Below are 27,859 nucleotides of genomic sequence, written 5' to 3'. Positions count from 1 at the left end.
TGAGAACCCTGGAGTGACACCCTCTCTTAGCACTGCCTAATGCTGGTGTTGGGTGGGGAGTGAGGATGGATCTCAGAGAGCAACCTCCTCCCTCATGGAGGGACATCATATCCCCAACCCCAAGGACCTCTTTATCTTAATCTATGTATTTAGCATCCCAAGGAAGGATTTCCAATAGTAATTTATGTGACCTGGGGGCAGGATACTGTCAGTGAGGTTGCCAGAGCTGCATCCTTTCCTCCATCTCCCATTCCCTTCCCCACCAGAGTCTGGGTCCCAGCAGGGGTCTGGGGGTACGCTGCTGCTACACTGTCCCACTGCTTCCCTCCGTACCTGAATGTTTCAATCCAAAACTTGAAGCTCTTTTGACCAACAGATTGGTGAGAGAAGAAAGGAGCTGATCCTCCCGGCCCCTGCTTCATACCATTCACATCCCAGAGCTGTGCCCAGACCAGGCCTACTGGGCAGCACAAAGGAGCAAGGAGAGCCCAGCCCCAATCGCAGACTTCTTCCAAGCTCCCCTGACCTTATGAAGTTTTCACCCACCCATTCCAACTCTCCTGATCCCTTCTCATACCTGCTTGGCTTATCTGCATGTGGTCACCTGCTGTGGCCTGGTGTGTAATGGGTTAAAAAGCCACTGCCTGACATCCTAACATTTGACACCCCAGCAATGTGTGACTCCCCCAACATTCCACTATACCATCCTGCAGCTGAAATGGGGACGCTGGCTGCTTTTCCAGCCCCAAACTCTTGGACCGAGGATCGGGGAGGTGGAGGCCATGCCAGAGGACTTGGGGAAAATGAGAGGGAGTAAGGAAAGAGGGAGAGGAAGCTGAGCTAGGTCTTAACTCCTACTGAGTGAGATGAAAACAGGCCGAAAATACCACCCCAGGAGAGGACCTCACCCCAAGCAAGCCAATAAGCAGCCCTGCCAGACTACTGTGGGACTGAGAAATCCAGACGCTCTTCAGGGCTCAGCTCTCCAAATGACTGTGTGGAAATGAAAACGAGGCCACCTGTGTCCTTCCCAGCTCCCACCCTCTCGTGCCGCTGTGCTCTGCTCCCCCCAGACGTCCCTGCTACAGTTCCCAGCTGCTGTAACGGAGCCACCTCCAACTCTAACAATAAATCAAGTTCATTACTAGACGCTGTAGTGCTGCTTAGGCTTTTTCTGACTCCACACGTTGCTTAGTTGCTGGGCCCTGACTTCTAACTCTCTGCTTCTACCAGCATGGTCATTTTATCTTGATGCCTTTGATGACTGGAAGCAGTTCCAGGACCCAGGGAAGCCAGAGAATATAGGGCGGGTGAAGGGAGAAAAAGTTATGGGAAGCCAGCATAATTTCTGAAAATAGGTGAGAATGCCCAAGTATGGGTAATAGGAACTGAGGGTGGGGATATACATTTGGTTTGGGGGGAGGAAAGAAAGGCAGGGGGCCTCCTGGGAAGGGGATCTGCATACCGTGGGGTCAAGAGCTAAGGACCGAATAACCAGCATCAGATACCTTGCATAGAAGAACACCAAAGAGGTAAGGAATTGAGGGGCCCTAAGAGATCCAGAGCCTATTGAGGTTGTAAACAGCTTTCACCTGTGCAGTCAGGATTTCCATGAAGTATTATAAAATGTTGGATTTTCCTCTGCAGTGAAACCCGTTATAGTCCTGGGTATGTCAGGAAAGGCCAAGTTGTGAATGTGAATACATGCAGAGGGGGATATTCCAGCCCCCCTAGTGTTCTAGGCTTTCCCAGTGTACAGACATCAAGGGGGTAAAGAAAGCACACCCCGTTTATATCAACTCCTGACACTCACTCCCAAGCATCAGAGTTAAAAATTAAGAGGGTGATTTCAACGATCTGGTGAGAAGGCACTGTACCCTTTGGTGCTTCACAGAGATAGAACCTCTCTTCCCGGTAACACTACTTATTTAAGAAATTTTGGGATTGTAGTCTGATTGCCATAGGGACCTCCTGGGATGTTTAATCTCCATATTTTTAAGGTCCATTCCTGCTCAACTATAATGGCTTTTGACTGGTTCAGATTAATTCAGTCACAGACATGACTGACCTACAGTCATTCATTCTTTTTTTAAAAAAATTATTTATTTGGTTGTGCCAGGTCTTAGTTGTGGCTCGCAGGCTCCTTAGTTGTGTCACGGGTGCCCCTTAGCTGCGGCCAGCAGCCTCCTTAGTTGTGGCATGCGAACTCTTAGTTGCAGCATGCATGTGGGACCTAGTTCCCTGACCAGGGATTTAACCCCGGCCCCCTGCATTGAGAGCACAGTCTTAACCACTGTGCCGCCAGGGAAGTCCCCAGTCATTCATTCTTGAATTCACAAGGACATCATCACCACCATTATTATGGTTGACTATTCTCATTATATTTATTGAGCACTCATAATGTTCCGGCCCCCAACTCCAATGACCACATTACCCCTCCTACTCATCCCCATCCCCATCCCCATATCTTTGGGAAAAGCTTCATAATCACACCTGGCCTTAAAGACACAATGATATGAGGACAAATCCTATGGGGACCCTGGAGTATTTGGTCTTTGGCCAGTCTGTCCCTGGCTCGACTACAGAAATATATATATAATCTTTGCTCATGTCTGTACAATACTGATCTCTGCTGACTGCTTAAAATAGAACCTGATTTTTCTCTACTACAGTATCTCCTAAGCCATATAGTCCCACAACAAAAGGAGGCCCAGCTTTACAGATTGGCCAAGAACCCCCATAGCATTTTAAGTAGTTACTCTGAAATTTTCACAGCAATCTAATACCTATTTTTCCCTAGAGCGATTGCCCAGAGGAACAGGACTAGGGCAGAGAGGGCACCTGGGGATATGGAAACATCCATAAGCCCAATCTAAAAATTTGTGGCCATGATGGATATTTGTTTGGGAAAGGAACTCTTTTTTCCCAGACATTTCAGACAGCCATCCTGGGCCCACCTGAGGATACTAACAAAGACAAGAGTCCCCTGAATGCGCATATGGTCTAAGGGTACCTTGAAAAGTTGTGAATATTTTCCGGAAAAGTAGAGACCTTGGAGTCCCCTTTTGCACTTGCTACCCCCAGGTGTTGTCTTCAGCAGTTAAGTGGCAGTTCCTTTACCAATCTGGGATTTCCTGGGATGATCAGAGAGTTAGGTAATGATAGACCCATTTACCTCTTGAAGGAAATTGTATTCAAGTCTAATGGCTGGGTGAGAAGTCAACAGCTGGTTTAACATGAAGTTGGCTCCTCCCCAAGCCCAGCTCTGGCACAGGTATGCTTCATGCCAAGAGGACTGCTTCCTCAGACACCTCTGGTGAGATCCAAGGCCTTAACGCTGGCGGGTGAGTTAGCCAACAGAAAAATGTGCTAGCTCAAATGTCTGGTATAGTGTGACACCACTAATGAGAAAATGATTAATCACATGTTGCTGGTGGAAGGGGTGAGTTCTGGTCACGGGCTAGAGACTGGCTCTGAAGGTTTGCATTGCTAGATGGATACTGGACTTGAGGAACATCCTCTCCAGACAGCTGGTCAATCAACTCAGGGACCACATAGGACTGCTGCTGATTCCCCTCCTCTGGGACCTCCTGGACATGCATATCACCCTCCCCAGGGAACTCTTGGGATGGTTTATCAACCTCTGGGATGTCCTGAGACAACAAAATGATTGCAGAAGCCTCTTGGGCCAGCCTGCCAATGTCCCCAGAGAATTCCTGGCATGGCTGGCTGAGCTCCTCAGGGATCCCTTGGGCTGGTTTGCCGACTTCCACAAGGATTTCCTGGGCCAGGCCACCAACCCCTACAGGGAACCCAGGGACCTGCCTGCCAACCTCCACAGGGACCCCCTGGCGTGGATGGTTGACCTCCTCAGAGTTCTCCTGGCAAAGCTCGCAAGCTTCCTCAGAGACTTTCTGGTACAGTTGGCTGGCATTCTGGCATGGTTGGCTGATCTGAGGGACCTCTTGGCATGTCTGGTTAACATCATCACGGTTCTCCTTGCATGGCTGGCTGATGTCAGGGACTTCCTGGCATGGCTGGCTGACCTCTTCAGGGATGTTCTGGCATAGCTGGCTGACCTCCTCAGCAACCTTCTGGCATGGCTGGCTGGTTTCCACAGGTGGTTCCTGTGGGGACTGGTTTCGTTCAAAAGGCTCTTGCTTCCCTTCTATGGGGAGCTCTTGTGCTCCATTCCCAATGGTCTCCTGGAGCAGCCCAAGGCCTTGATGTTCTTCAGTCACATGTGAATTTAGGGAGGGGTGATCACTGAAGCCAAAATGGCAGTTACCATCCACTGCAGTAGGGGAGGAAGGACCAGCACTGGACACAGTGCTGGAAGGGCCACTGCTGTCTGCAAAGCAAAGTCAGGAGACCAAGTCAGACAAGGTGGAAGAGTAGGCTCTATGTATGTAGTTCAAATGCCAGAACAGACGGCCTATATTACTCATGTCTTTGGGAAAGAGGGTCTGAATTCTTCTTAAGTTTTGCAGAGACTCCTAAGTTAGCCTAGCCCAGGAACTGTTGCTCTGGCTTAAGGTGTACTACAGGAGTGGCACTAAGGGACATCTAAGACTTCAGGAGAGAGTGCTGAGGCCCACTTCATCCAGTTCTTTCACAAATGTACTCCCATTCCAACTCCAAATTCCCATGGCCCCTCATTCTTACTTTGGAGGCATATGAACACTTCATACCAGTGGTTCACAATTAGGGTTACATACCAAAATTACATACCAAAATTTTTAAAAAAGAGATTATTTCCAGGTTCCATTTCCAGAGATTCTAATTCTAGATTTAGGGTAAAGGTGTGGGATGTTGAAACACTCCCAGTTAAATCTGATGTATATCTTTTGTTAAGAATTACTTCTTTAAAGCACATTTCTGGGGCAGAGGTAACCTTTATTTACTGCCCAAGAGACAAATAAGCAGGAAAATGTAGAAAAACTTTGTGAATCAGAATAATAGGAAGGAAAATGATTTACTCAAAGATGGAAGACTGTCATGAAATCTCTAAATGGCAGCAATTCTTTTATTTTTTTTAAATGGCAGCAGTTCTTAATTAACCTTTCTGGAGGTCACTGACCCCCTTTGAAATTCTAGTGAAAGTCATGGACTATCTTCCCAGGAAAATGTACATATGGATATTCCCCCTCACCTTTACATATAATTCCTGGGGTTCATAGACTTTACCCTGAAATCCATCTACAGATCCAGGGTTAAGACCCTCTAAGTCTTGGGACATACAGTGTGTGTTACAGGCTTATGGATATTATATACATATAAAATATAAAAACTAATTTCCTAGATCTTGACAGTAGTAAATGAAGGCCTTAGAGTCTTCAGTTTCACTGTGGGACAACTCCTACCCCAACTTCTACCTCTACATTAATTTCTAGTAGGGGACTAATCTACTTTTCCCTTTGTAAATATCATACTAATTGATGGTACTGTAGCTTTAAAGCACTCTGATGTCAATAATGATAGATTTTGGAAATCGGGGACACCTGAATAGCTTGTCATCAACGAGAACCAGGGAAGTTGGTAAACCTGAGTCTGCAAAGGCTCCAACAGTCATTGAGTTTAAGGAATGCCAGCTATCTCTTTTCTGTAAAGCAGGGGTCCTCAGCCCCCTGTCCGAGGCCTGTTAGGAACCAGGCCGCACAGCAGGAGGTGAGCGGTGGGCTAGCGAGCGAAGCTTCATCTGCCAGCCGCTTGCCATCGCTCCCTATCACTCGCATTACCGCCTGAACCATGCCGCTCCCCACTGGTCCGTGGAAAAACTGTCTTCCACGAAACCAGTCCCTGATACCAAAAAGGTTGGGGACCGCTGCAGTAAAGGATCATATGAGGTATGCTTCAAGGCAGGAAAAAAAAAAAGAGGAATGTGGTTTGGGGCCAACAAGGCCTATTTAGGGCAGACAGACAGACCCTAAAGAAAATGTTTATCAGTGAGGCTATACATCTGATACTGAGATTTAAAAAAGAAGAAAAAATGTGTAAGCTGAGTTCACCCAAGGATAGAAGTAGCCTTAATATTCAGCTAGTAGTTTGATTCAGACAAATCAAAGAGTTCAGACAGAAACAGAAGTTGAAGAAAGATAAGATTTCTAGGGCACAGAACCTATAAACACTATTGGACAGAGGTAAAAGGACCAATGGCAAGGTGAGTATAGGATAATCTGAAATTCAGGGGAAGAATTCTTGGTGTCAGGAAGGAAAGTTTCTTCTGCATAGAGGGTGCTAGAAGAAGGGCAAAATTCTACAACTGTTTGCCCCAATGCTAAAAATATGAATCTGTGCTTCAGTTCTATCCAATTAAAATAATGTTTGATTTTAGATAGTCCCTGGAGGTAGGACGAATAAGGAAAGGATCCTTCCATTGCCAGTGTCTCTGGGCCTTATCCCCTGTCTGGTCACCACTGGTATCTCTCCCCCTCTACAATTACCCTAAGAACTCCTTGTGGCTCCACTGTTCACACTGTTACCAAGGATAAATAGTTATAGGCTAGAGATTATAAAGAAGAGATGGGGAAAAGCAGCACCTGAACTTGGACTACCAAATGAGAACAGACAACTTGAAAGAAGGGACAGGTGGAAAGTAGTAGCAGATTCTAGTTTCTTTTTCCCAGGTTTTCTGTATATCCAGGTTTCCTCCCAAGTCATTTTTACTGAGAAAGCTGTAGAGACCAAATGTAGACTTGAGGAGAATGCAGCCTTCATCTTTTCTTCCCTAAAGGACCCTCTGAGCCACTGTCATTTAGGAGCCCCTCCAAGGAGATAGAGGGGACAAGGAGGACAGAGGCGACGGATGAGAGAGAATAAACAGATCCGCCCTTCATCTTGGAAACAGCAAGTGCAACTGCTTCCCTGCCTGGTTACTCCTGGTCCTTCAACCCTCATCTTTGTTTCCCTCCTGCGACGAGTCTCTTATTCACCAATCCCTCCATTCCCTCTTGGCCTTCTCTAGGCAGTTCCAAAACAATTACTTACACCAAGGGGGCTTTTCAGAGCGCTGCCGGAGTTGCAGTGTAGGTGAATGAAGAGTGCGAGGTGGAGAAAACGGGCTATCAGAGGTCTGGTTGCTGTGCATAGAGTCAAAGAGGGCTGGACATGTGAGGGAGAGAGAGGGAAGAAAAAAAAAGGCTATGAGGAAGAATTCAAGAACCACAGGTTCTCAATATAAGTGAAAACCAACTTACACTTCCTCAGGCTGAAAAGTGGCATTTCCTAGGGACCCTTCATACAAACCATTTTTAATATTTTAAACTTTATATTATGAATATTGTCAAACATATTTTTTAAAAAGTAGTTGAGGGACTTCCCTGGTGGCGCCGTGGTTAAGAATCCGCCTGCTGGGACTTCCCTGGTGGTCCAGTGGTTAAGATGCCGTGCGTGGGCTTCCCTGGTGGTGCAGTGGTTGAGAGTCTGCCTGCCGATGCAGGGGACACAGGTTCGTGCCCTGGTCCGGGAAGATCCCACATGCCGCGGAGCGGCTGGGCCCATGAGCCATGGCCGCTGAGCCTGCACGTCTGGAGCCTGTGCTCCGCAACAGGAGAGGCCACAACAGTGAGAGGCCCGCATACCGCAAAAAAAAAAAAAAAAAAAAAAAAAAGATGCCATGCGTCCAATGCAGGGGGTGCGGGTTCAAACTCTAGTCAGGGAACTAAGATCCCACGTGCTGCGTGGCCAAAGAAAAAGAAAGAATCCACCCGCCAATGCAGGGGACACGGGTTCATCCCTGGTCCGGGAAGATCCCACATGCCGCGGAGCAACTAAGCCCATGCGCCACAACTACTGAACCTGCGCTCTAGAGCCCGCGAGCCACAACTACTGAGCCCAAATGGCACAACTACTGAGGCCCATGCTCCTAGAGTCCGTGCTCCGCAACAAGCAAGCCACTGCAATGAGGAGCCCGTGCACTGCAAGGAAGAGTAACGCCCTCTCGCAGCAACTAGAAAAAGCCCGCGCCCAGCAACGAAGACCCAACGCAGCCAAAAATAAATAAATATATTAAAAAAAAATAAAGTAGTTGAAAGACTAGTACAATCAATACCTGTATATTCATCTCCTATATTTAACATATGTTAACATTTTGCCGTATTTGTTTCATCTATTTCTTCATGCTGAAGTTCTTTAAAATAAATGACGAACAGTATGAGACATTTCACCTCTAAATACTTCAGTATTCATTTCTAAAATATAAGGAATTTTCCTACATAGCCATACACCATTAATAAACTCAACAAAATTTTAAAATACCCTAATATCATCTTAGTACCCAATCCACATTCAAATTTCCCCCAATTATTCCCAAAACGTCTTTTATAGTAAGATCCAAACATGAACTATGCATTCCATTTTATTATGTCTCCAAAGTCTCTTTTAACACATTTTTGACTGGAGATGTATTATGGCCACAGGTGTTAGTTTCTGCAAAAATCCCCCAGTCAATAATGTGTTACCTAGAATCGAGCTCCCCCCTATTTTTTTATACTGACTTTTTTAAAAATAAATTTATTTATTTATATTTTATTTATTTATTTTTGGCTGCGTTGGGTCTTCATTGCTGCTTGCGGGCTTTCTCTAGTTGCGGTGAACAGGGGCTACTCTTCGTTGCGGTGCGTGGGCTTCTCATTGTGGTGGCTTCTCCTGTTGTGGAGCATGGGCTCTAGGTGTGCAGGCTTCAGTAGTTGTGGCACATGGGCTCAGTAGTTGTGGCTTGCGGGCTCTAGAGCACAGGCTCAGAAGTTGTGGCGCGTGGGCTTAGTTGCTCCATGGTGTGTGGGATCTTCCTGGACTAGGGATCGAACTTGTGTCCCCTACATTGGCAGGCAGATTCTTAACCACTGTGCCACCAGGGAAGTCCCTCATAGTGACTTTTTGAAAAGAACAGGCCAGCTGTCTCACAGAATGTCACATTCCACACTCTGGATTTGTCTGATTGCTTCCTCACAGAAACATTTAACTTGTTTCACTATCCCTTGTACTTCCTATAAACTGACAGATACAAAAGGCTTGATTCAATGATTCAGGTGTTTTCTCTTTTTTTTTGTTTGTTTTTTTGTGGTACACAGGCCTCTCACTGTTGTGGCCTCTCCCATTGTGGAGCACAGGCTCCGGACGCACAGGCTCAGTGGCCATGGCTCACGGGCCCAGCCGCTCCGTGGCATGTGGGATCCTCCCGGACCGGGGCATGAACCTGTGTCCCCTGCATCGGCAGGCGGACTCTCAACCACTGCGCCACCATGGAAGCCCTCTTGTTTGTTTTTAATTTTTTATTTTTGGCTGCGTTGGGTCTTTGTTGCTGCACACATGCTTTCTCTAGTTGTGGCGAGTGGGGGCTAATCTTCGTTGCAGTGCACGTGCTTCTCATTGCAGTGGCTTCTCTTGTTGTGGAGCACGGGCTCTAGGAGCGTGGGCTTCAGTAGTTGTGGTATGCGGGCTCTGTAGTTGTGACTCACGGGCTCTAGAGCTCAGGCTCAGTAGTTGTGGTGCACGGGCTTAGTTGCTCCACGGCATGTGGGAACTTCCCGGACCAGGAATTGAACCCGTGTCTCCTGCATTGGCAGGCAGACTCTTAACCACTGCACCACCAGGGAAGTCCAATTGAGGTGTTTTTCTTTTTCTTTTTCTTTTTTTTAGTGTAAAAACAAATGCTTACTTTTTTTTTTTTTTTTAGGTTTTGATAATTTTTTAAAAATTGAAGTATAGTTGATTTATAATGTTAGTTTCAGGTGTATGGCAAAGTGATTCAGTTATGTGTATATATATTCTTTTTCAGATTTGTCTCCACTATATGTTATTACAAGGTATTGAATATAGTTACCTGTGCTCTACAGTAGGTCCTTGTTGGCTATCTGTTTTATATGTAGTAGTGTGTATATGTTAATCCCAAATTCCTAATTTATCCCTCTCCCCCCTTTCCCCTTTGGTAACCATAAATTTGTTTTCCATGGCTATGAGTCTAATTCTGTTTTATAAATAAGTTCATTTGTATCATATTTTAGATTCAAAATATAAGTGATATCATATGATATTTATCTTTCTCTGTCTGACTTACTTCACTTAGTATGATCATCTCTAGGTCCATCCATGTTGCTGCAAATGGTATTATTTATTCTTTTTTATGGCTGAGTAATATTCCATTGTATATATGTACCATATCTTCTTTATCCATTTATCTATCAATCAACATTTAGGTTGGTTCCATGTCTTGGCTACTGTAAATAGTGCTGCTATGAACATTGGGGTGCATGTATCTTTTCAAATTACAGTTTTCTCTGGATATGTGACCAGGAGTGGGATTGCTGGATCATGTGGTAGCTCTAATTTTAGTTTTTTAAGGAACCTCCATACTGTTCTCCATAGTGGCTGCACCAGTTTGCATTCCCACCAACAGTGTAGGGCTCCCTTTTCTCCACACCCTCTCTAGCATTTATCGTTTGTAGATTTTTTGATGATGGCCATTCTGACTGGTTCAATGATTCAGTTTAAATAATTTTGGGACTTCCCTGGTGGTGCAGTAGTTAAGAATCCAATGCAGGGGACACAGGTTTGATACCTGGTCTGGGAAGATCTCACATCGCGGAGCAACTAAGCCTGTGTGCCAGAACTACTGAAGCCTGCATGCTCTAGAGCCCGCAAGCCACAACTACTGAGCCCACATGCTGCAACTACTGAAGCCCACGCACCTACAGCCCGTACTCCACAACAGAAGACACCGCAATGAGAAGCCTGAGCACCACAGCGGAGTAGCCCCCACTTGTGGCAACTAGATAAAGCCCGTGCGCAGCAATGAAAACCCAACACAGCCAAAAATAATAATAATAAATAAATAAATAACTTTGGCAAGAATACTTCAAGAGGTGATCCTGTGTACTTTATATTGCATCATATTGGAGGAACATAATGTCTCATTATCCCACTAAGGCTAAATTTACTAACAAAGTTAAAGTGGGGCCCATGAGATCTCACCATTGTAAAGTTTTCCCCTTCTGATTAGAGGTAATCCTTTGGCACTGTGGAACCTGATCAACATTTCACCTAATTGTGTTAGTATCCATTGATGATCCTTAATTACTTTATTAGGAGTGTCAAGTGGTGATTTTCTAATTCTATTAATTCTGTATTTATTAGTTGGCATATTTTCTGTAAAGCAGAGCTTTCTCTCTTCAACTGGGGCCATTTGATTACATTAAACTGCAGTTCTTACTGAAAAGGAGGGATACGTGTTTATTTCCCTTTAATTAGTTTTCAGAAGAAAGAGTTGGTGAAAAGTATTCATCAATAGTGACAGATGATTCTTATTTTATTTTATTTTTGTTCTCTTTTTTGTAAGATTCATTATGAGCTTGTAGATGTTTACATGTTCAGTGCACTTTAATCAATTACAATAAATTACTCTTTTTAATACTAAAATATTCCAATTCTGGTCAGTGGGAGCCTCTTCAGGCTTGATTGCTTCCTTGCTTCTGTTACAACATGCCTCAGGATCACCTTGTGCTTTCCTTGCCCTAGATCATGCATCCTCAATAAAATTGGTTCTTGGTGAAAGTGAAAAAACTTAGATATTCCACTGGTTTGTGGTCCATCAAATGGCTACAATACATAAACAGTCATATTGGAGGAAAAAAGTCTAAAAAGGCTCTGTAGCAGGGGGTGTGATTTTAGTAAAAAAAAAAAAAAAAGAAGAAGAAGGTTAAAAAACATGGGCCTAGACCAGGAATCCAACCATGGAATCCTGGTTGCTTTTAGTGGGGAATGATATGTAGAGACCAAAATCTAGGTGCCAAGGGAGCTCATTGATACTCTTCCTAATGCATGATATTAGAAAAAGCGTTAAAAAATGGAAATCATATTGATATTTTCAATTCAAATTTAACATTACAGCACTTTAAAAATCTTCTGAATTTATATTTGTATCTAATTTATCTTACTTTGAGAATTCTTATTCCTAATAACAGAAACATAATTACTTATTTGCATTACTCTATTATATGTGTGTGTGCATATGACACATACGTTTCATAATAGTATCAATATCACTACTAACAATTAAACCACTGAATGAGGATTAAAATTATTTTATATTTCTTTTTGTTCCACTAAATAATTTACAGCCAAAGTACAGTATTCCAAAGTTATTTGAAAAATTATTTTCCCTGTGTGATTCTGTTACTATTTTGATATAAAGCTAGGATAATTTCTTTCCATTTTTTTTCCAATTTTAGGATTTGCTTCTTTTGATTTAGTCTTATATTTTGAAAAACATTTATAGGTTCACAAGTCAAAGGTTTATAAAAAGGCATATTCAGAGGAAGTTGCTTTTTCTTCGTGCCCTTCAGCCCCGTTCCTATTGCTCTCCGGTGGTAAACATTTTTATTAGTTTCTGGTGTTTACTTTTATCATTTCTTTTTGCAAATATGTATATTTTCCCCTTATTTCCCCTCCTTATAGAATAGGTAACATACTATCAACACTATTCTGCACTTTTTTTTTTTCCACTTAACAATATATCCTGGAGATAACTTCATATCAAAACACAGACCTTCCTCATTAGTTTTAACAGATGCATAGTACTCATTTGAGTGGACATACCACTGTTTATTCAACCACTCTTGTACTGAAGAACTTTTGTGTTGTTTCCAAAAATAATAAATAAACAACATAAATTATGTCACAATAACTGTATACAAATGTTATTTCAACTTTGTGTACAGTAGCTTCAGAATAGATTCCTAAAATTGTATTATTAGATAAGAGAGTAACTGTATCTGTAATTCTCTGAGATATTACAAAATTTACCTTCATAGGGGTTGTACCATTTTGCACTCCCACCAACAGTGTATGGAACTGCCTCTCTCATTTTAGACTTGTCAAGAGAATGTGTTATCAAACTTTTGGATTTTTTACAATCTAATAGGTGAGATACGATATCTCAGTGTAGTTTTATTTATTTATTTTTTAATTTTTTAAAAAAATTATTTATTTATTTATTTTTGGCTGTGTTGGGTCTTCATTGCTGCACGCGGGCTTTCTCCAGTTGCAGCAAGTGGGGGCTACTCTTCGTGGTGGTGTGCGGGCTTCTCATTGTGGTGGCTTCTCTAGTTGTGGAGCATGGGCTCTAGGTTCGCATGGGCTTCAGGAGTTGTGGCACGCGGCCTCAGTAGTTGTGGCTCATGGGGTCTAGAGCACAGGCTCAGTGGTGGCGCACGGGCTTAGTTGCTCTGTGACATGTGGGATCTTCCCAGACCAGGGATTGAACCCATGTCCCCTGCATTGGCAGGTGGATTCTTAACCACTGCGCCACCAGGGAAGTCCCTCAGTGTAGTTTTAATTTGCATATTTCTTATGATCGAGGTTGAGCATCATTTCACATGTGTAACAGCCACCTGTATTTCTTTCTTTGTAAACTATCCTTTTTCAAAAATCACACTTTTGGTCTTTTCCTTCCTGATATGTAAAAGGTCTCTGTATTTTAGGATGATTAAGCCTATATGTGATATAAATTGCAGAAAAAATTTTTCTTTGCTTATGATGTTGCTATTGGTTTTGCAACATATAAAAAATGTTTATATGGCTTAGTTTATCAATCTTTTCCTATTGTTTCCCAAATTTGAGTTTGAGTCAGAATTAGGTTCTCCTTACTTTCAGGTGATAAAGGAATTTATCACCATCACCCCTGCTTACTTTTAGTAGTTGCATTGTTTATTTTTTTAATTATTATTATTGAAGGGAAAGCCATATAACATAAAGCTAACCATCTTAAAGTGTATAATACTGTGGCATTTAGCACACCAACAATGTTGTGCAACTGCCACCTTATCTAGTTCCAAAACATTTTCATCACCCCAGAAGAAAACCCCATATCCATTAAGAAGTCACTCCTCATTCTACCCTACCTTCAACCCCTGGAAACCACCAATTTGCTTTCTGTCTCTATTCTAGTTCTTTCATATAAATGGAATCATACAATATGTGACTTTTTCTGTCTGGTTTCTTTCACTTGCCATGTTTTTGAGGTTCATCCATATATTAACATATACCAGTACTTCATTCCTTTTTATAGTTCAGTAACATTCTATTGTATGTATATACCACATTTTGTTTACCTATTCACTTACATTTCAGTTGTTTCCACCTTTTGACTATTGTGAATAGTGTCACCATAAACTTTTGTGTGTAAATATTTGTTAGAGTACCTGTTTTCATTTCTTTTGAATATATACCTGGGAGTGGAATTGCTGGGTCAGATAGTAACTCTATATTTAACTTTTTGAGGAATTGTCAAACTGTTTTCCACCGGGGCTGCACCATTTTACGTTTCCCCCAGCAATGTACAAAAATTCTTATTTGTTCATGCCATTACTAACACTTTTCTGCTCGCTCTTTCTCTCTCTTTTTAAATTATAGCCATCCTAGTGGGTGTGAAGTGATACCTCATTGTGGCTTTGATTTGCATATATCCCTGATGGTTACTGAGGGTGAGCATTATTTCATGTGCTTCTTGCCTATCTGTATATCTTCTTTGAAGAAGTGTCTATTTAAGTCCTTTGCTCACTTTTAAGTTGGGTTGTTTGTCTTTTTGTTGTTGAATTGTTATATTATGGACCTTTATCAGATATATGATTTGCAAATATTTTCTCCCTTTCTATAGGCTGTCTTTTCACTTTCTTTCATGTTCTTTGATGCACAAAAAGTTTAAATTTTGGTAAGTCCAATTTATCTATTTTTTTTCCTTTTGTTGCTTGTGCTTTTGGTCTAAGAATCCATCAGCCAACTCCTTAGGTCATGAAGATTTATCTTATGTCTTGTAAGAGTTGTACAGTTTTAGCTCTTATATTTAGGCCATTGATCCATTTTGAGTTAACTTTTGTACGTGGTATGAGGTGTGTGGGGGGGTCCATCCTCATTCTTTTGCATGTGGGTATCCAGTTGTTCTAGCACCATTTATTGAAGAGACGATTCTTTCCCCATTAAATGGTCTTAGCAACATTGTTGAAAATCAACTGGCCATGGAAGTATGGGTTTATTTTTGGACTATTGATTCTATTCCATTGGTCTATATCTTTATCCTATGGCAATCCCACACTGTTTGGATTACTGTAGTTTTGTAGTAAGTTTTAAAATCAGAAGATGTGAGTCCTCCAACTTTTTCTTTTTCAAGATTATTTTGACTATTCAGGTCCTTTTGCAATCCCATATAAACTTGAGGGTCAGCTTTTCCATTTCTACAAAACAGTGCATTGGAATTCCAATAGGGATTGCATTTAATCCAGAGATCTCTTTGGGGAGTACTGTCATCCTAAAAATGTTATGTATTCTACATGAACATGGAATGTCTTACCATTTATTTAGGTCTTCTTTAATTTATTTCAGCAATGTTTTACAGTTTTCAGTGTACAAGTCTTTAAACTTCTTGGTTAAATTTTGCTCCCAGGTATTTTATTCTTTTGGATGCTATTATAAATGGTACTGTTTTCTTAATTTCCTCTTTGGATTGTTCATTGCTGGTGTATAGAAACACAACTGATTTTTGTGAGTTGATCTTGTACCCTGAAACACTGCTGAATTTGTTTACTAGTTCTGGTAGTTCTTTTAAGGTTTCTTTTCCATTTTCTCTATATAGGATTATGTCCTCTGTGAATAGCGACAGTTTTACTTCTTCCTTTCCGATTTAGGTCCTTTTTTTTTTTTTTGCCTAACTGCTCTCCCTAAAACTTCCAGTACAATACTGGATAGCAGTGGTGAAAGTGGGCATCCTTGTCTTGCTCCTGATCTTATGGGGAAATCTTTCAGTCTTTCACCACTGAGTATGATTTGTGCTGTGTTTTTGTTTTTGTTTTTTAATATTTATTTATTTATTTGGCTACACCAGGTCTTAGTTGCAGCACACAGGATCTTCGCTGCCTCATGTGGGATCTTTTTTGTTTTGTTTTTTTGTTTTTTTTACATCTTTATTGAAGTATAATTGCTTTACAATGGTGTGTTAGTTTCTGCTTTATAACAAAGTCACGTGGGATCTTTGATGTGGCATGTGGGATCTTTGGTTGCAGCATTTGGGCTCCTTTAGTTGTGGCATGCAGGCTCCTCTAGTTGCAGTATGTGGGATCCCTGACCAGGGATCGAACCCTGGCCCCTTGCATTGTGAGCACAGAGTCTTAACCACTGGACCACCAAGGAAGTCCCTAGGGGTTGTTCATAAATGTCCTTTATAGTGTTGAGGAAGTTCCTTTCTGTTCCTAGCTCGGTGAGTGTTGGGTTTTGACAAATGCTTTTCCACATCAAGTGACATGATTGGTTTTTTTCTCTCTTTGTTCTATTAATGTAGTGTATTACATTGACATATTTTCTTACGTTGAATCACCCTTGCATTCCTGAGATAAATCTCACTTGATCATGGTGTATTATAATCCTTTTAATGTGTACTGTTGGATTTGGTTTGCTAATATTTTGTTGAGAATTTTTTTGCGGGGGGGATTGTTGAGAATTTTTGCCTCTCTACTCATAGGGGAAATTAGTCTGTAGTTTTCTTTTCTTTTTAAATAAATAAATAAATTTATTTATTTATTTATTTATTTATTTATGGCTGTGTTGTGTCTTCGTTGCTGCGTGGGCTTTCTCTAGCTGTGGCAAGCAGGGGCTACTCTTCACTGTGGTGCACGGGCTTCTCATTACAGTGGCTTCTCTTGCTGTGGAGCATGGGCTCCAGGCATGCAGGCTTCAGTAGTTGTGGTGTGCAGGCTTCAGTAGTTGTGGTTCATGGGCTTCAGTAGTTGTGGCTCACGGGCTTAGCTGCTCCACAACTTAGTTGCACATGGGAATCTTCCCAGACCAGGGCTCGAACCTATGTCCCCTGCATTGGCAGGCAGATTCTTAACCACTGCGCCACCAGGGAAGCCCTGTAGTTTTCCTTTCTTAGGGTGTCTTTGTCTGGCTTTGGTATCAGGGTAATGCTGACTTCATAGAAAGTGTTTCCTCCTCTTATATTTTTTGGAAGAGTGTGAGTAGGACTGGGGCTAATTATTCTTAAACGTTTGGTAGAATTCACCAGTGAAACCATCTGGTCTTGGACTTTTCTTTGTTGAGAAGTTTTTGCTACTGATTCAGTCTTTTTCCTTGTTATAGGTATGTTCAGATTTTCTATTTCTTCTTGAGTTGGTTTTTAGAGTTTGTTTCTAGGAATTGTCCTTTTCATCTATATTATCTAATTTGTTGGCATACAATTGTTCATGGTACTCTCTTACAATCCTTTTCTATTTCTGTAAGGTCAGTAGCAATGTTTGAATTGATGGCAATTAGCTTCAATAACATACAAAAACTCTGTTCCTATAAAGCTCAGTCCCCACCTTGTTATTGTCACAATTATAATATATCTTTGTACATTGTGTGCCCATTAAAACAGACATAATGATTGGTTTATTCATTTGCATGTTGTCACATATGAAACAAAAAGACAAAAAGGGGAGCTACAAACCCAAAATACAATAATGCTGGCTCTTATATTTACCAGTGTAGTTACTTTTACCAGAGTTCTTTATTTTTTTTCTTCTTTCTTTTTTTTTTGAGTTCTTTATTTTTTGATATGGCTTCAATTTTCTGTTCAGTGTCATTTTAGCTGAAAACCCTCCTTTTAGCATTTCTTGTAGGGCAGATCTACTACTGACAAAATCCCTCTGCTTAAAGATGTTACTGGAAAACTACTAGAGCTAAACAATGAATTTGGTAAAGTAGCAGGATACAAAATTAATGCACAGAAATCTCTTGCATTCCTATACACTAATGATGAAAAATCTGAAAGTGAAATCAAGAAAACACTCCCATTTACCATTGCAACAAAAAGAATAAAATACCTAGGAATAAACCTACCTAAGGAGACAAAAGATCTGTATGCAGAAAACTATAAGACAATGATGGAAGAAATTAAAGATGATAAAAATAGATGGAGAGATATATCATGTTCTTGGATTGGAAGAATCAACATTGTGAAAATGACTATAATACCCAAAGCAATCTACAGATTCAATGCAATTGCTATCAAACTGCCGCTGGCATTTTTCACAGAACTAGAACAAAAAATTTCACAATTTGTATGGAAACACAAAAGACCCCGAATAGCCAAAGCAATCTTGAGAAAGAATAACAGAGCTGGAAGAATCAGGCTCCCTGACTTTGGGCTATACTACAAAGCTACAGTAATCAAGACAGTGTGGTACTGGCACAAAAACAGAAATATAGATCAATGAACCAGGATAGAAATCCCAGAGATAAACCCATGCACATATGGTCACCTTATCTTTGATAAAGGAGGCAAGAATATTCAATGAGAAAAGACAGCCTCTTCAATAAGTGGTGCTGGGAAAACTGGACAGCTACATGTAAAAGAATGAAATTAGAACACTCCTTAACACCATACACAAAAATAAACTCAAAATGGATTAAAGACCTAAATGTAAGGCCAGACACTATCAAACTCTTGGAGGAAAACACAGGCAGAACACTCTATGACACAAATCACAGCAAGATCCTTCTTTGACCCACCTCCTAGAGAAATGGAAATAAAAACAAAAATAAACAAATGGGACCTAATGAAACTTCAAAGCTTTTGCACAGCAAAGGAAACCATAAACAAGACCAAAAGACAACCCTCACAATGGGAGAAAATATTTGCAAATGAAGCAACTGACAAAGGATTAATCTCCAAAATTTACAAGCAGCTCATGTAGCTCAATATCAAAAAAACAAACAACCCAATCCAAAAATGGGCACAAGACCTAAACAGACATTTCTCCAAAGAAGATATACAGATTGCCAACAAACACATGAAAGAATGCTCAACATCAGTAATCCTTAGAGAAATGCAAATCAAAACTACAATGAGATATCATCTCACACCGGTCAGAATGGCTATCATCAAAAAATCTACAAACAATAAATGCTGGAGAGGGTGTGGAGAAAAGGGAACCCTCTTGCACTGTTGGTGGGAATGTAAATTGATACAGCCACTATGGAGAACAGTATGGAGGTTCCTTAAAAAACTAAAAATAGGGCTTCCCTGGTGGCGCAGTGGTTGAGAGTCTGCCTGCCGATGCAGGGGACACGGGTTCGTGCCCCGGTCCGGGAAGATCCCACATGCCGCGGAGCGGCTGGGCCTGTGAGCCATGGCCACTGAGCCTGCATGTCCAGAGCCTGTGCTCCACAACGGGAGAGGCCACAACAGTGAGAGGCCCGTGTACTGCAAAAAAAAAAAAAAAAAAAAAAAAAAAAAAAAAAAACTAAAAATAGAACTACCATACGACCCAGCAATCCCACTACTGGGCATATACCCTACCTTGAGAAAACCATAATTCAAAAAGAGTCATGTACCACAATGTTCACTGCAGCTCTATTTACAATAGCCAGGACATGGAAGCAACCTAAGTGTCCATCGACAGATGAATGGATAAAGAAGATGTAGCACATATATACAATGGAATATTACTCAGCCATAAAAAGAAACAAAATTGAGTTATTTGTAGTGAGGTGGATGGACCTAGAGACTGTCATACAGAGTGAAGTAAGTCAGAAAGAGAAAAAAAATACCGTATGCTAACACATATATATGGAATCTAAATAAAAAAAAAAAAGTGGTCATAAAGAACCTAGGGGCAAGATGGGAATAAAGACGCAGACCTACTAGAGAATGGACTTGCGGACACGGGGAGGGGGAAGGGTAAGCTGGGACAAAGTGCAAGAGTGGCATGGACATATATACACTACTAAATGTAAAACAGATAGCTAGTGGGAAGCAGCCGCATAGCACAGGGAGATCAGCTTGGTGCTTTATGACCACCTAGAGGGGTGGGATCGGGAGGGTGGGAGGGAGGGAGACACAAGAGGGGAGAGATATGGGAATATATGTATATGTATAACTGATTCACTTTGTTATAAAGCAGAAACTAACACACCATTGTAAAGCAATTATACTCCAATAAAGATGTTTTAAAAAAATCCCTCAGTTTTTGTTTATTTGGGAATGTCTTAATTTTTCTTCATTTTTGAACTGTTTCGACAGATACAGAATTCTTGGTTGACGTTTTTTTCTTTTAGCACTTTAAATATGTCACCCCACTACTTTCTGGCCTCTATGGTTTCTGATGAGTGACTTGTTAATCTATTAAATATTCCTTGTATGTGACAAGCTGCTTTTCTCTTGCTACTTTCAACATTTTCTCTTTGTCTTTTGACAATTTGATTACAATGTGTCTCAATGTAGATCTCTTTGCATTTATCCTTCTTGAAGTTTGAACTATTTGGACACATAGATTTGTGTCTTTATCAAATTTGAGAAATTTTCAGCTATTTTTTCTTCAAAATTTTTTTCTGCCTCTTTCTCTCTCTCTTCTCCTTCTGGGATTTCCATTATACATACAGTGGTATGTTTTATGGTGTCCCACGGTATCTTTGGCTCTGTTCACTTTTCTTCATTCTTTTTTATTTCTTCTCCTCAAACTGGATAACTTCAACAGACCTACCTTTTTTTTTTTTTTTGGCTGGAACACTATTTTTATTATAACATGTTTATACATCTGCAGGTAGAAGAAAAAAGTTTTTACCCTCCATTAAACAGAATGGCTTACCCCCACCCCCACCCCACCCACATCACTTGATTATGGTTATGGTTCAACAGATGCATTTTTCAAAGGATCATTTACTCATTAAGCCTCAAAGGAATTCTGTAGCCATTCCTGGTTACTTAATAAATTCAAATTTTGTAAATGTATATTTCTTCTCTCTTTTGTTATGCTTTTACCATTCCATACTTCAAATTTACCCTTGCCCATACTGTCTTAATTAGTGAGATCCTGCTAAACACCTAGTAAATGGCCACACATAACACAGACATGTAGAGGAAAAACATACACAATGTAGAGGTTTAAAAATTAAACAAATTAAAAAGCTAAACAATGGAAATACTATGCACCAATTTCAAAGTATCCTCTGAGGAGGCCTGGATTCACAGACAGCCTAGGAATAGGCTGGAAGTACAGGTGGACCATTGAAACAGGGCAGCACTGTGTTCATCTGTTTTGTATACTGGCCAACTGGAGGAGGTATCTTTTGAAGAAAGGGTTCCTCAGGAAAACAGTTTGAAAACCATCACTGTGCAAACTTCAAAGAGATACGTATGTCAGCCTATGTATAGCTGCCAGCCCGTCTGCAGTCCTGTAGTAGGGATAGTTTTTCGTGATGCACGAATAAATTCCATTTAGGGTGAGTTGTTTATCAGGAGCCATCGTAATTGCTTGTACGATTAATTGTGCATAGGAAAAGGTGGCTTTGAATCATCCTTTGGGCTGTCTCCACCTGAAGCTTCCTTCTTATTTTCTGGCTGTGAGTTGTCGGCCATTAAATTGAGGTCAGATGGTACCAGACGGCCCATTTTGTACCCTGAAGACCCTGCTCCCCAGGGGGCTGGATGGACAGGAGTTCGCAGCACTGATGGTTCCTGTGGGGGAGGGGAGGGGGCTGATGAGGTTGGCCATGGTGTCTGGAATGTTGATGGTCAGTGGGGAGATGTGAGCCTGCACGAGCTTCACCAGGGACTTGGGCGCTTCCTGTTTCTCCCTCTTCTTGCTGGACAGGGCAGTGAATGTGAGTGATCTTGACGTTTGTGCTCGGGAACCTGAATGTGCACATGCGCGGCAGGTGCAGCATGGCGCCCCGTGCCTTTGGAACACACCGTCCACGCACACGCCATTCTTGCCGAGGCAGCGCAGGTAGAAGTCGTCATCCGCGTTGGGCCCGGGCTGCGCTGACGGCTCCAGGGCCGCCCCGGGATGACCGCTGCCACCGCCGGCCGGGGGCATTAAGATCTCGAGGTGGCACTGTGAGATGAAGCTCGAGTGGCCCATGCTCACGTCCACCGAGCCCTGCAACAAGTTTCGCCTGATGGTCACTGAGCGCTTCTTCATCAGGTACTTGAACTCACGGCCCTCGAGGCGCGCCACTGCCCAGCCGCCCGGTGGGGACCTGCTGCCCCCCGGAGGCCCGCCCGCACCCGGCAGCACCACGGCCGCCGCCATGGGCCTGCGAGGGCCCGGGCCACCTTCCAACGCCACTACTGAGCTGAGGGCCAAGCTAGGCTGCTGGCCAGCGAGCAACGAGTGGCAGCGAGGGGCGGAACACGTGCAGCGCACCCGCGCCAGACCATGACTGACGGCCTTGACCTATCTTTAAGTTTGCTGATTTTTAATTCTGCCTGCTCAAACCTTCTAAGAAATCCTCCAGTAAATTTTTCATTTCTGTTATTATGCTTTTCAGCCCCAGAACTTCTGTTTGGTTCCTTTAAATACATATATATATATATATATATATTTTTTTTTTTTTAAATAACTTTATTTATTTATTTTTGGCTACATTGGGTCTTCTTTGCTGTGCCCGAGCTTTCTCTAGTTGCAGTGAGCAGGGGCTACTCTTCGTTGTGGTGTGCAGGCTTCTCATCGCGGTGGCTTCTCTTATTTTTTATTTTTTTTTTTAATTAGTTTCTGCTTTATAACAAAGTGAATCAGTCATACATATACATCTGTTCCCACATCCCCTCCCTCATGCATCTCCCTCCCTCCCACCCTCCCCATCCCACCCCTCCAGGCGGTCACAAAGCACCGAGCTGATCTCCCTGTGCTCTGCGGCTGCTTCCCACTATCTATCTACCTTACGTTTGGTAGTGTATATATGTCCATGCCTCTCTTTCCCTTTGTCACAGCTTACCCTTCCCCTTCCCCATATCCTCAAGTCCATTCTCAAGTAGGTCTGTGTCTTTATTCCCGTTTTACCCCTAGGTTCTTCATGACATTTTTTTTTTTTTAATTCCATATATATGTGTTAGCATACGGTATTTGTCTTTCTCTTTCTGACTTACTTCACTCTGTATGACAGACTCTAGGTCTATCCACCTCATTACAAATAGCTCAGTTTCGTTTCTTTTTATGGCTGAGTAATATTCCATTGTATATATGTGCCACATCTTCTTTATCCATTCATCCGATGATGGACACTTAGGTTGTTTCCAGCTCCGGGCTATTGTGAATAGAGCTGCAATGAACATTTTGGTACATGTCTCTTTTTGAATTATGGTTTTCTCAGGGTATATGCCTAGTAGTGGGATTGCTGGGTCATATGGTAGTTCTATTTTTAGTTTTTTAAGGAACCTCCATACTGTTCTCCATAGTGGCTGTACCAATTCACATTCCCGCCAGCAGTGCAAGAGTGTTCCCTTTTCTCCACACCCTCTCCAGCATTTATTGTTTCTAGATTTCTTGATGATGGCCATTCTGACTGGTGTGAGATGATATCTCATTGTAGTTTTGATTTGCATTTCTCTAATGATTAATGATGTTGAGCATTCTTTCATGTGTTTGTTGGCAGTCTGTATATCTTCTTTGGAGAAATGCCTATTTAAGTCTTCTGCCCATTTTTGGATTGGGTTGTTTGTTTTTTTGCTATTGAGCTGCATGAGCTGTTTATAAATTTTGGAGATTAATCCTTTGTCAGTTGCTTCATTTGCAAATATTTTCTCCCATTCTGAGGGTTGTCTTTTGGTCTTGTTTATGGTTTCCTTTGCTGTGCAAAAGCTTTGAAGTTTCATTAGGTCCCATTTGTTTATCATTGTTTTTATTTCCATTTCTCTAGGAGGTGGGTCCAAAAGGATCTTGCTGTGATTTATGTCATAGAGTGTTCTACCTATGTTTTCCTCTAAGAGTTTGATAGTTTCTGGCCTTACATTTAGGTCTTTAATCCATTTTGAGCTTATTTTTGTGTATGGTGTTAGGGAATGATCTAATCTCATACTTTTACATGTCCCTGTCCAGTTTTCCCAGCACCACTTATTGAAGAGGCTGTCCTTTCTCCACTGTACATTCCTGCCTCCTTTATCAAAGATAAGTTGGCCATATGTGCGTGGGTTTATCTCTGGGCTTTCTATCCTGATCCACTGATCTATCTTTCTGTTTTTATGCCAGTACCACACTGTCTTAATTACTGTAGCTTTGTAGTATAGTCTGAAGTCAGGGAGCCTGATTCCTCCAGCTCCGTTTTTCGTTCTCAAGATTGCTTTGGCTATTCGGGGTCTTTTGTTTTTCCAAACAAATTTTGAAATTTTTTGTTCTACTTCTGTGAAAAATGCCAGTGGTAGTTTGATAGGGATTGCATTGAATCTGTAGATTGCTTTGGGTAGTAGAGTCATTTTCACAATATTGATTCTTCCAATCCAGGAGCATGGTATATCTCTCCATCTATTTATATCATCTTTAATTTCTTTCATCAGTGTCTTATAATTTTCTGCATACAGGTCTTTTGTCTCCTTAGGTAGGTTTATTCCTAGATATTTTATTCTTTTTGTTGCAATGGTAAATGGGAGTGTTTTCTTGATTTCATTTTCAGATTTTTCATCATTAGTGTACAGGAATGCCAGAGATTTCTGTGCATTAATTTTGTATCCTGCTACTTTACCAAATTCATTGATTAGCTCTAGTAGTTTTTCGGTAGCATCTTTAGGATTCTCTATGTATAGTATCATGTCATCTGCAAACAGTGACGGCTTTACTTCTTCTTTTCCAATTTGGATTCCTTTTATTTCCTTTTCTTCTCTGATTGCTGTGGCTAAAACTTCCAAAACTATGTTGAATAAGAGTGGTGAGAGTGGGCAGCCTTGTCTTGTTCCTGATCTTAGTGGAAATGGTTTCAGTTTTTCACCATTGAGGACAATGTTGGCTGTGGGTTTGTCATATATGGCCTTTATTATGTTGAGGAAAGTTCCCTGTATGCCTACTTTCTGCAGGGTTTTTATCATAAATGGGTGTTGAATTTTGTCGAAAGCTTTCTCTGCATCTATTGAGATGATCATATGGTTTTTCTGCTTCAACTTGTTAATATGGTGTATCACATTGATTGATTTGCGTATATTGAAGAATCCTTGCATTCCTGGAATAAACCCCACTTGATCATGGTGTATGATCCTTTTAATGTGCTGTTGGATTCTGTTTGCTAGTATTTTGTTGAGGATTTTTGCATCTATGTTCATCAGTGATATTGGCCTGTAGTTTTCTTTCTTTGTGACATCCTTGCCTGGTTTTGGTATCAAGGTGATGGTGGCCTCGTAGAATGAGTTTGGGAGTGTTCCTTCCTCTGATATTGTTTGGAAGAGTTTGAGAAGGATGGGTGTTAGCTCTTCTCTAAATGTTTGATAGAATTCGCCTGTGAAGCCATCTGGTCCTGGGCTTTTGTTTGATGGAAGATTTTTAATCACAGCTTCAATTTCAGTGCTTGTGATTGGTCTATTCATATTTTCTATTTCTTCCTGAGTCAGTCTTGGTAGGTTGTGCATTTCTAAGAATTTGTCCATTTCTTCCAGGTTGTCCATTTTATTGGCATAGAGTTGCTTATAGTAATCTCTCATGATCTTTTGTATTTCTGCAGTGTCAGTTGTTACTTCTCCTTTTTCATTTCTAATTCTACTGATTTGAGTCTTCTCCCTTCTTTTCTTGATGAGTCTGGCTAATGGTTTGTCAATTTTGTTTATCTTCTCAAAGAACCAGCTTTTAGTTTGGTTGATCTTTGCTATCGTTTCCTTCATTTCTTTTTCATTTATTTCTGATCTGATCTTTATGATTTCTTTCCTTCTGCTAACTTTGGGGGTTTTTTGTTCTTCTTTCTCTAATTGCTTTAGGTGCAGGGTCAGGTTGTTTACTCGAAATGTTTCCTGTTTCTTAAGGTGGGATTGTATTGCTATAAACTTCCCCCTTAGAACTGCTTTTGCTGCGTCCCATAGGTTTTGGGTCGTCGTGTCTCCATTGTCATTTGTTTCTAAGTATTTCTTAATTTCCTCTTTGATTTCTTCAGTGATCACTTCATTATTGAGTAGTGTATTGTTTAGCCTCCATGTGTTTGTATTTTTTACAGATCTTTTCCTGTAATTGATGTCTAGTCTCATAGCATTGTGGTCGGAAAAGATACTTGATACAATTTCAATTTTCTTAAATTTACCAAGGCTTGATTTGTGACCCAAGATATGATCTATCCTGGAGAATGTTCCATGAGCACTTGAGAAAAATGTGTATTCTGTTGTTTTTGGGTGGAATGTCCTATAAATATCAATTAAGTCCATCTTGTTTAATGTATCATTTAAAGCTTGTGTTTCCTTATTTATTTTCATTTTGGATGATCTGTCCATTGGTGAAAGTGGGGTGTTAAAGTCCCCTACTATGATTGTGTTACTGTCGATTTCCCCTTTTATGGCTGTTAGTATTTGCCTTATGTATTGAGGTGCTCCTACGTTGGGTGCATAAATATTTACAATTGTTATATCTTCTTCTTGGATCGATCCCTTTATTGTTATGTAGTGTCCTTCTTTGTCTCTTCTAATAGTCTTTATTTTAAAGTCTATTTTGTCTGATATAAGAATTGCTACTCCAGCTTTCTTTTGATTTCCATTTGCATGGAATATCTTTTTCCATCCCCTTACTTTCAATCTGTATGTGTCTCTAGGTCTGAAGTGGGTCTCTTGTAGACAGCATATATATGGGTCTTGTTTTTGTATCCATTCAGCCACTCTGTGTCTTTTGGTGGGAGCATTTAGTCCATTTACATTTAAGGTAATTATTGATATGTATGTTCCTATTCCCATTTCCTTAATGGCTTTGGGTTCGTTATTGTAGGTATAGTCCTTCTGTTGTGTTTCTTGCCTAGAGAAGTTCCTTTAGCATTTGTTGTAAAGCTGGTTTGGTGGTGCTGAACTCTCTCAGCTTTTGCTTGTCTGTAAACGTTTTAATTTCTCCATCAAATCTGAATGAGATCCTTGCTGGGTAGAGTAATCTTGGTTGCAGGTTTCTCTCCTTCATCACTTTAATTATGTCCTGCCACTCCCTTCTGGCTTGTAGAGTTTCTGCTGAGAAATCAGCTGTTAACCTGATGGGGATTCCCTTGTGTGTTATTTGTTGTTTTTCCCTTGCTGCTTTTAATATGATTTCTTTGTGTTTAATTTTTGACAGTTTGATTAATATGTGTCTTGGCGTATTTCTTCTTGGGTTTATTCTGTATGGGACTCTCTGTGCCTCCTGGACTTGATTAACTATTTCCTTTCCCATATTAGGGAAGTTTTCAACTATAATCTCTTCAAATATTTTCTCAGTCCCTTTCTTTTTCTCTTCTTCTTCTGGAACCCCTATAATTCGAATGTTGGTGCGTTTAATGTTGTCCCAGAGGTCTCTGAGACTGTCCTCTGTTCTTTTCATTCTTTTTTCTTTATTTTTCTCTGCATCAGTTATTTCCACTATTTTATCTTCCACCTCACTTATCCGTTCTTCTGCCTCAGTTATTCTGCTATTGATCCCATCTAGAGTATTTTTCATTTCATTTATTGTGTTTTTAATCGATGCTTGATTCATCTTTAGTTCTTCTAGGTCCTTGTTAACTGTTTCTTGCATATTGTCTATTCTATTTCCAAGATTTTGGATCTGGGAAATAGAATCTTGGATCAGCTTTACTATCATTATTCTGAATTCTTTTTCAGGTAGACTGCCTATTACCTCTTCATTTGTTAGGTCTGGTAGGTTTTTATCTTGCTCCTTCACCTGCTGTGTGTTTTTCTGCTTTCTCATTTTGCTTATGTTACTGTGTTTGGGGTCTCCTTTTTGCAGGCTGCAGATTCGTAGTGCCCGTTGTTTTTGGTGTCTGTCCCCCGTGGCTAAGGTTGTTTCAGTAGGTTGTGTAGGCTTCCTGGTGGGGGGGACTAATGCCTGTGTTCTGGTGGTTGAGGCTCGATCTTGTCTTTCTGGTGGACAGGTCCACGTCTGGTGGTGTGTTTTGGGGTGCCTGTGGCCTTATT

The 27,859-nt window shown here is 41.2% G+C and overlaps 1 protein-coding gene across 1 annotated transcript in view; it reads right to left on the bottom strand.

Annotated features, from left to right (window-relative positions):
* Nucleotides 1–3,489: 3,489 nt before the first annotated feature.
* The window catches only part of PPIP5K1 (diphosphoinositol pentakisphosphate kinase 1), a gene marked incomplete at both ends in the record, with an annotated part of 51,566 nt that continues 27,196 nt past the window's right edge, over nt 3,490–27,859 (bottom strand). Inside the window, 3 exon segments of the mRNA XM_079698820.1 lie at nt 3,490–3,509; nt 3,512–4,351; nt 6,988–7,101. Of these exon segments, the coding sequence (XP_079554946.1) occupies nt 3,490–3,509; nt 3,512–4,351; nt 6,988–7,101 (974 nt within the window).

Source organism: Hyperoodon ampullatus (genome assembly GCF_949752795.1).
Source record: "Hyperoodon ampullatus genome assembly, chromosome: 3".
Taxonomy (NCBI): Eukaryota; Metazoa; Chordata; class Mammalia; order Artiodactyla; family Ziphiidae; genus Hyperoodon; species Hyperoodon ampullatus.
Note: the sequence above shows the minus strand (reverse complement) of the source record. Positions and strands in the feature narration are given on the sequence as shown.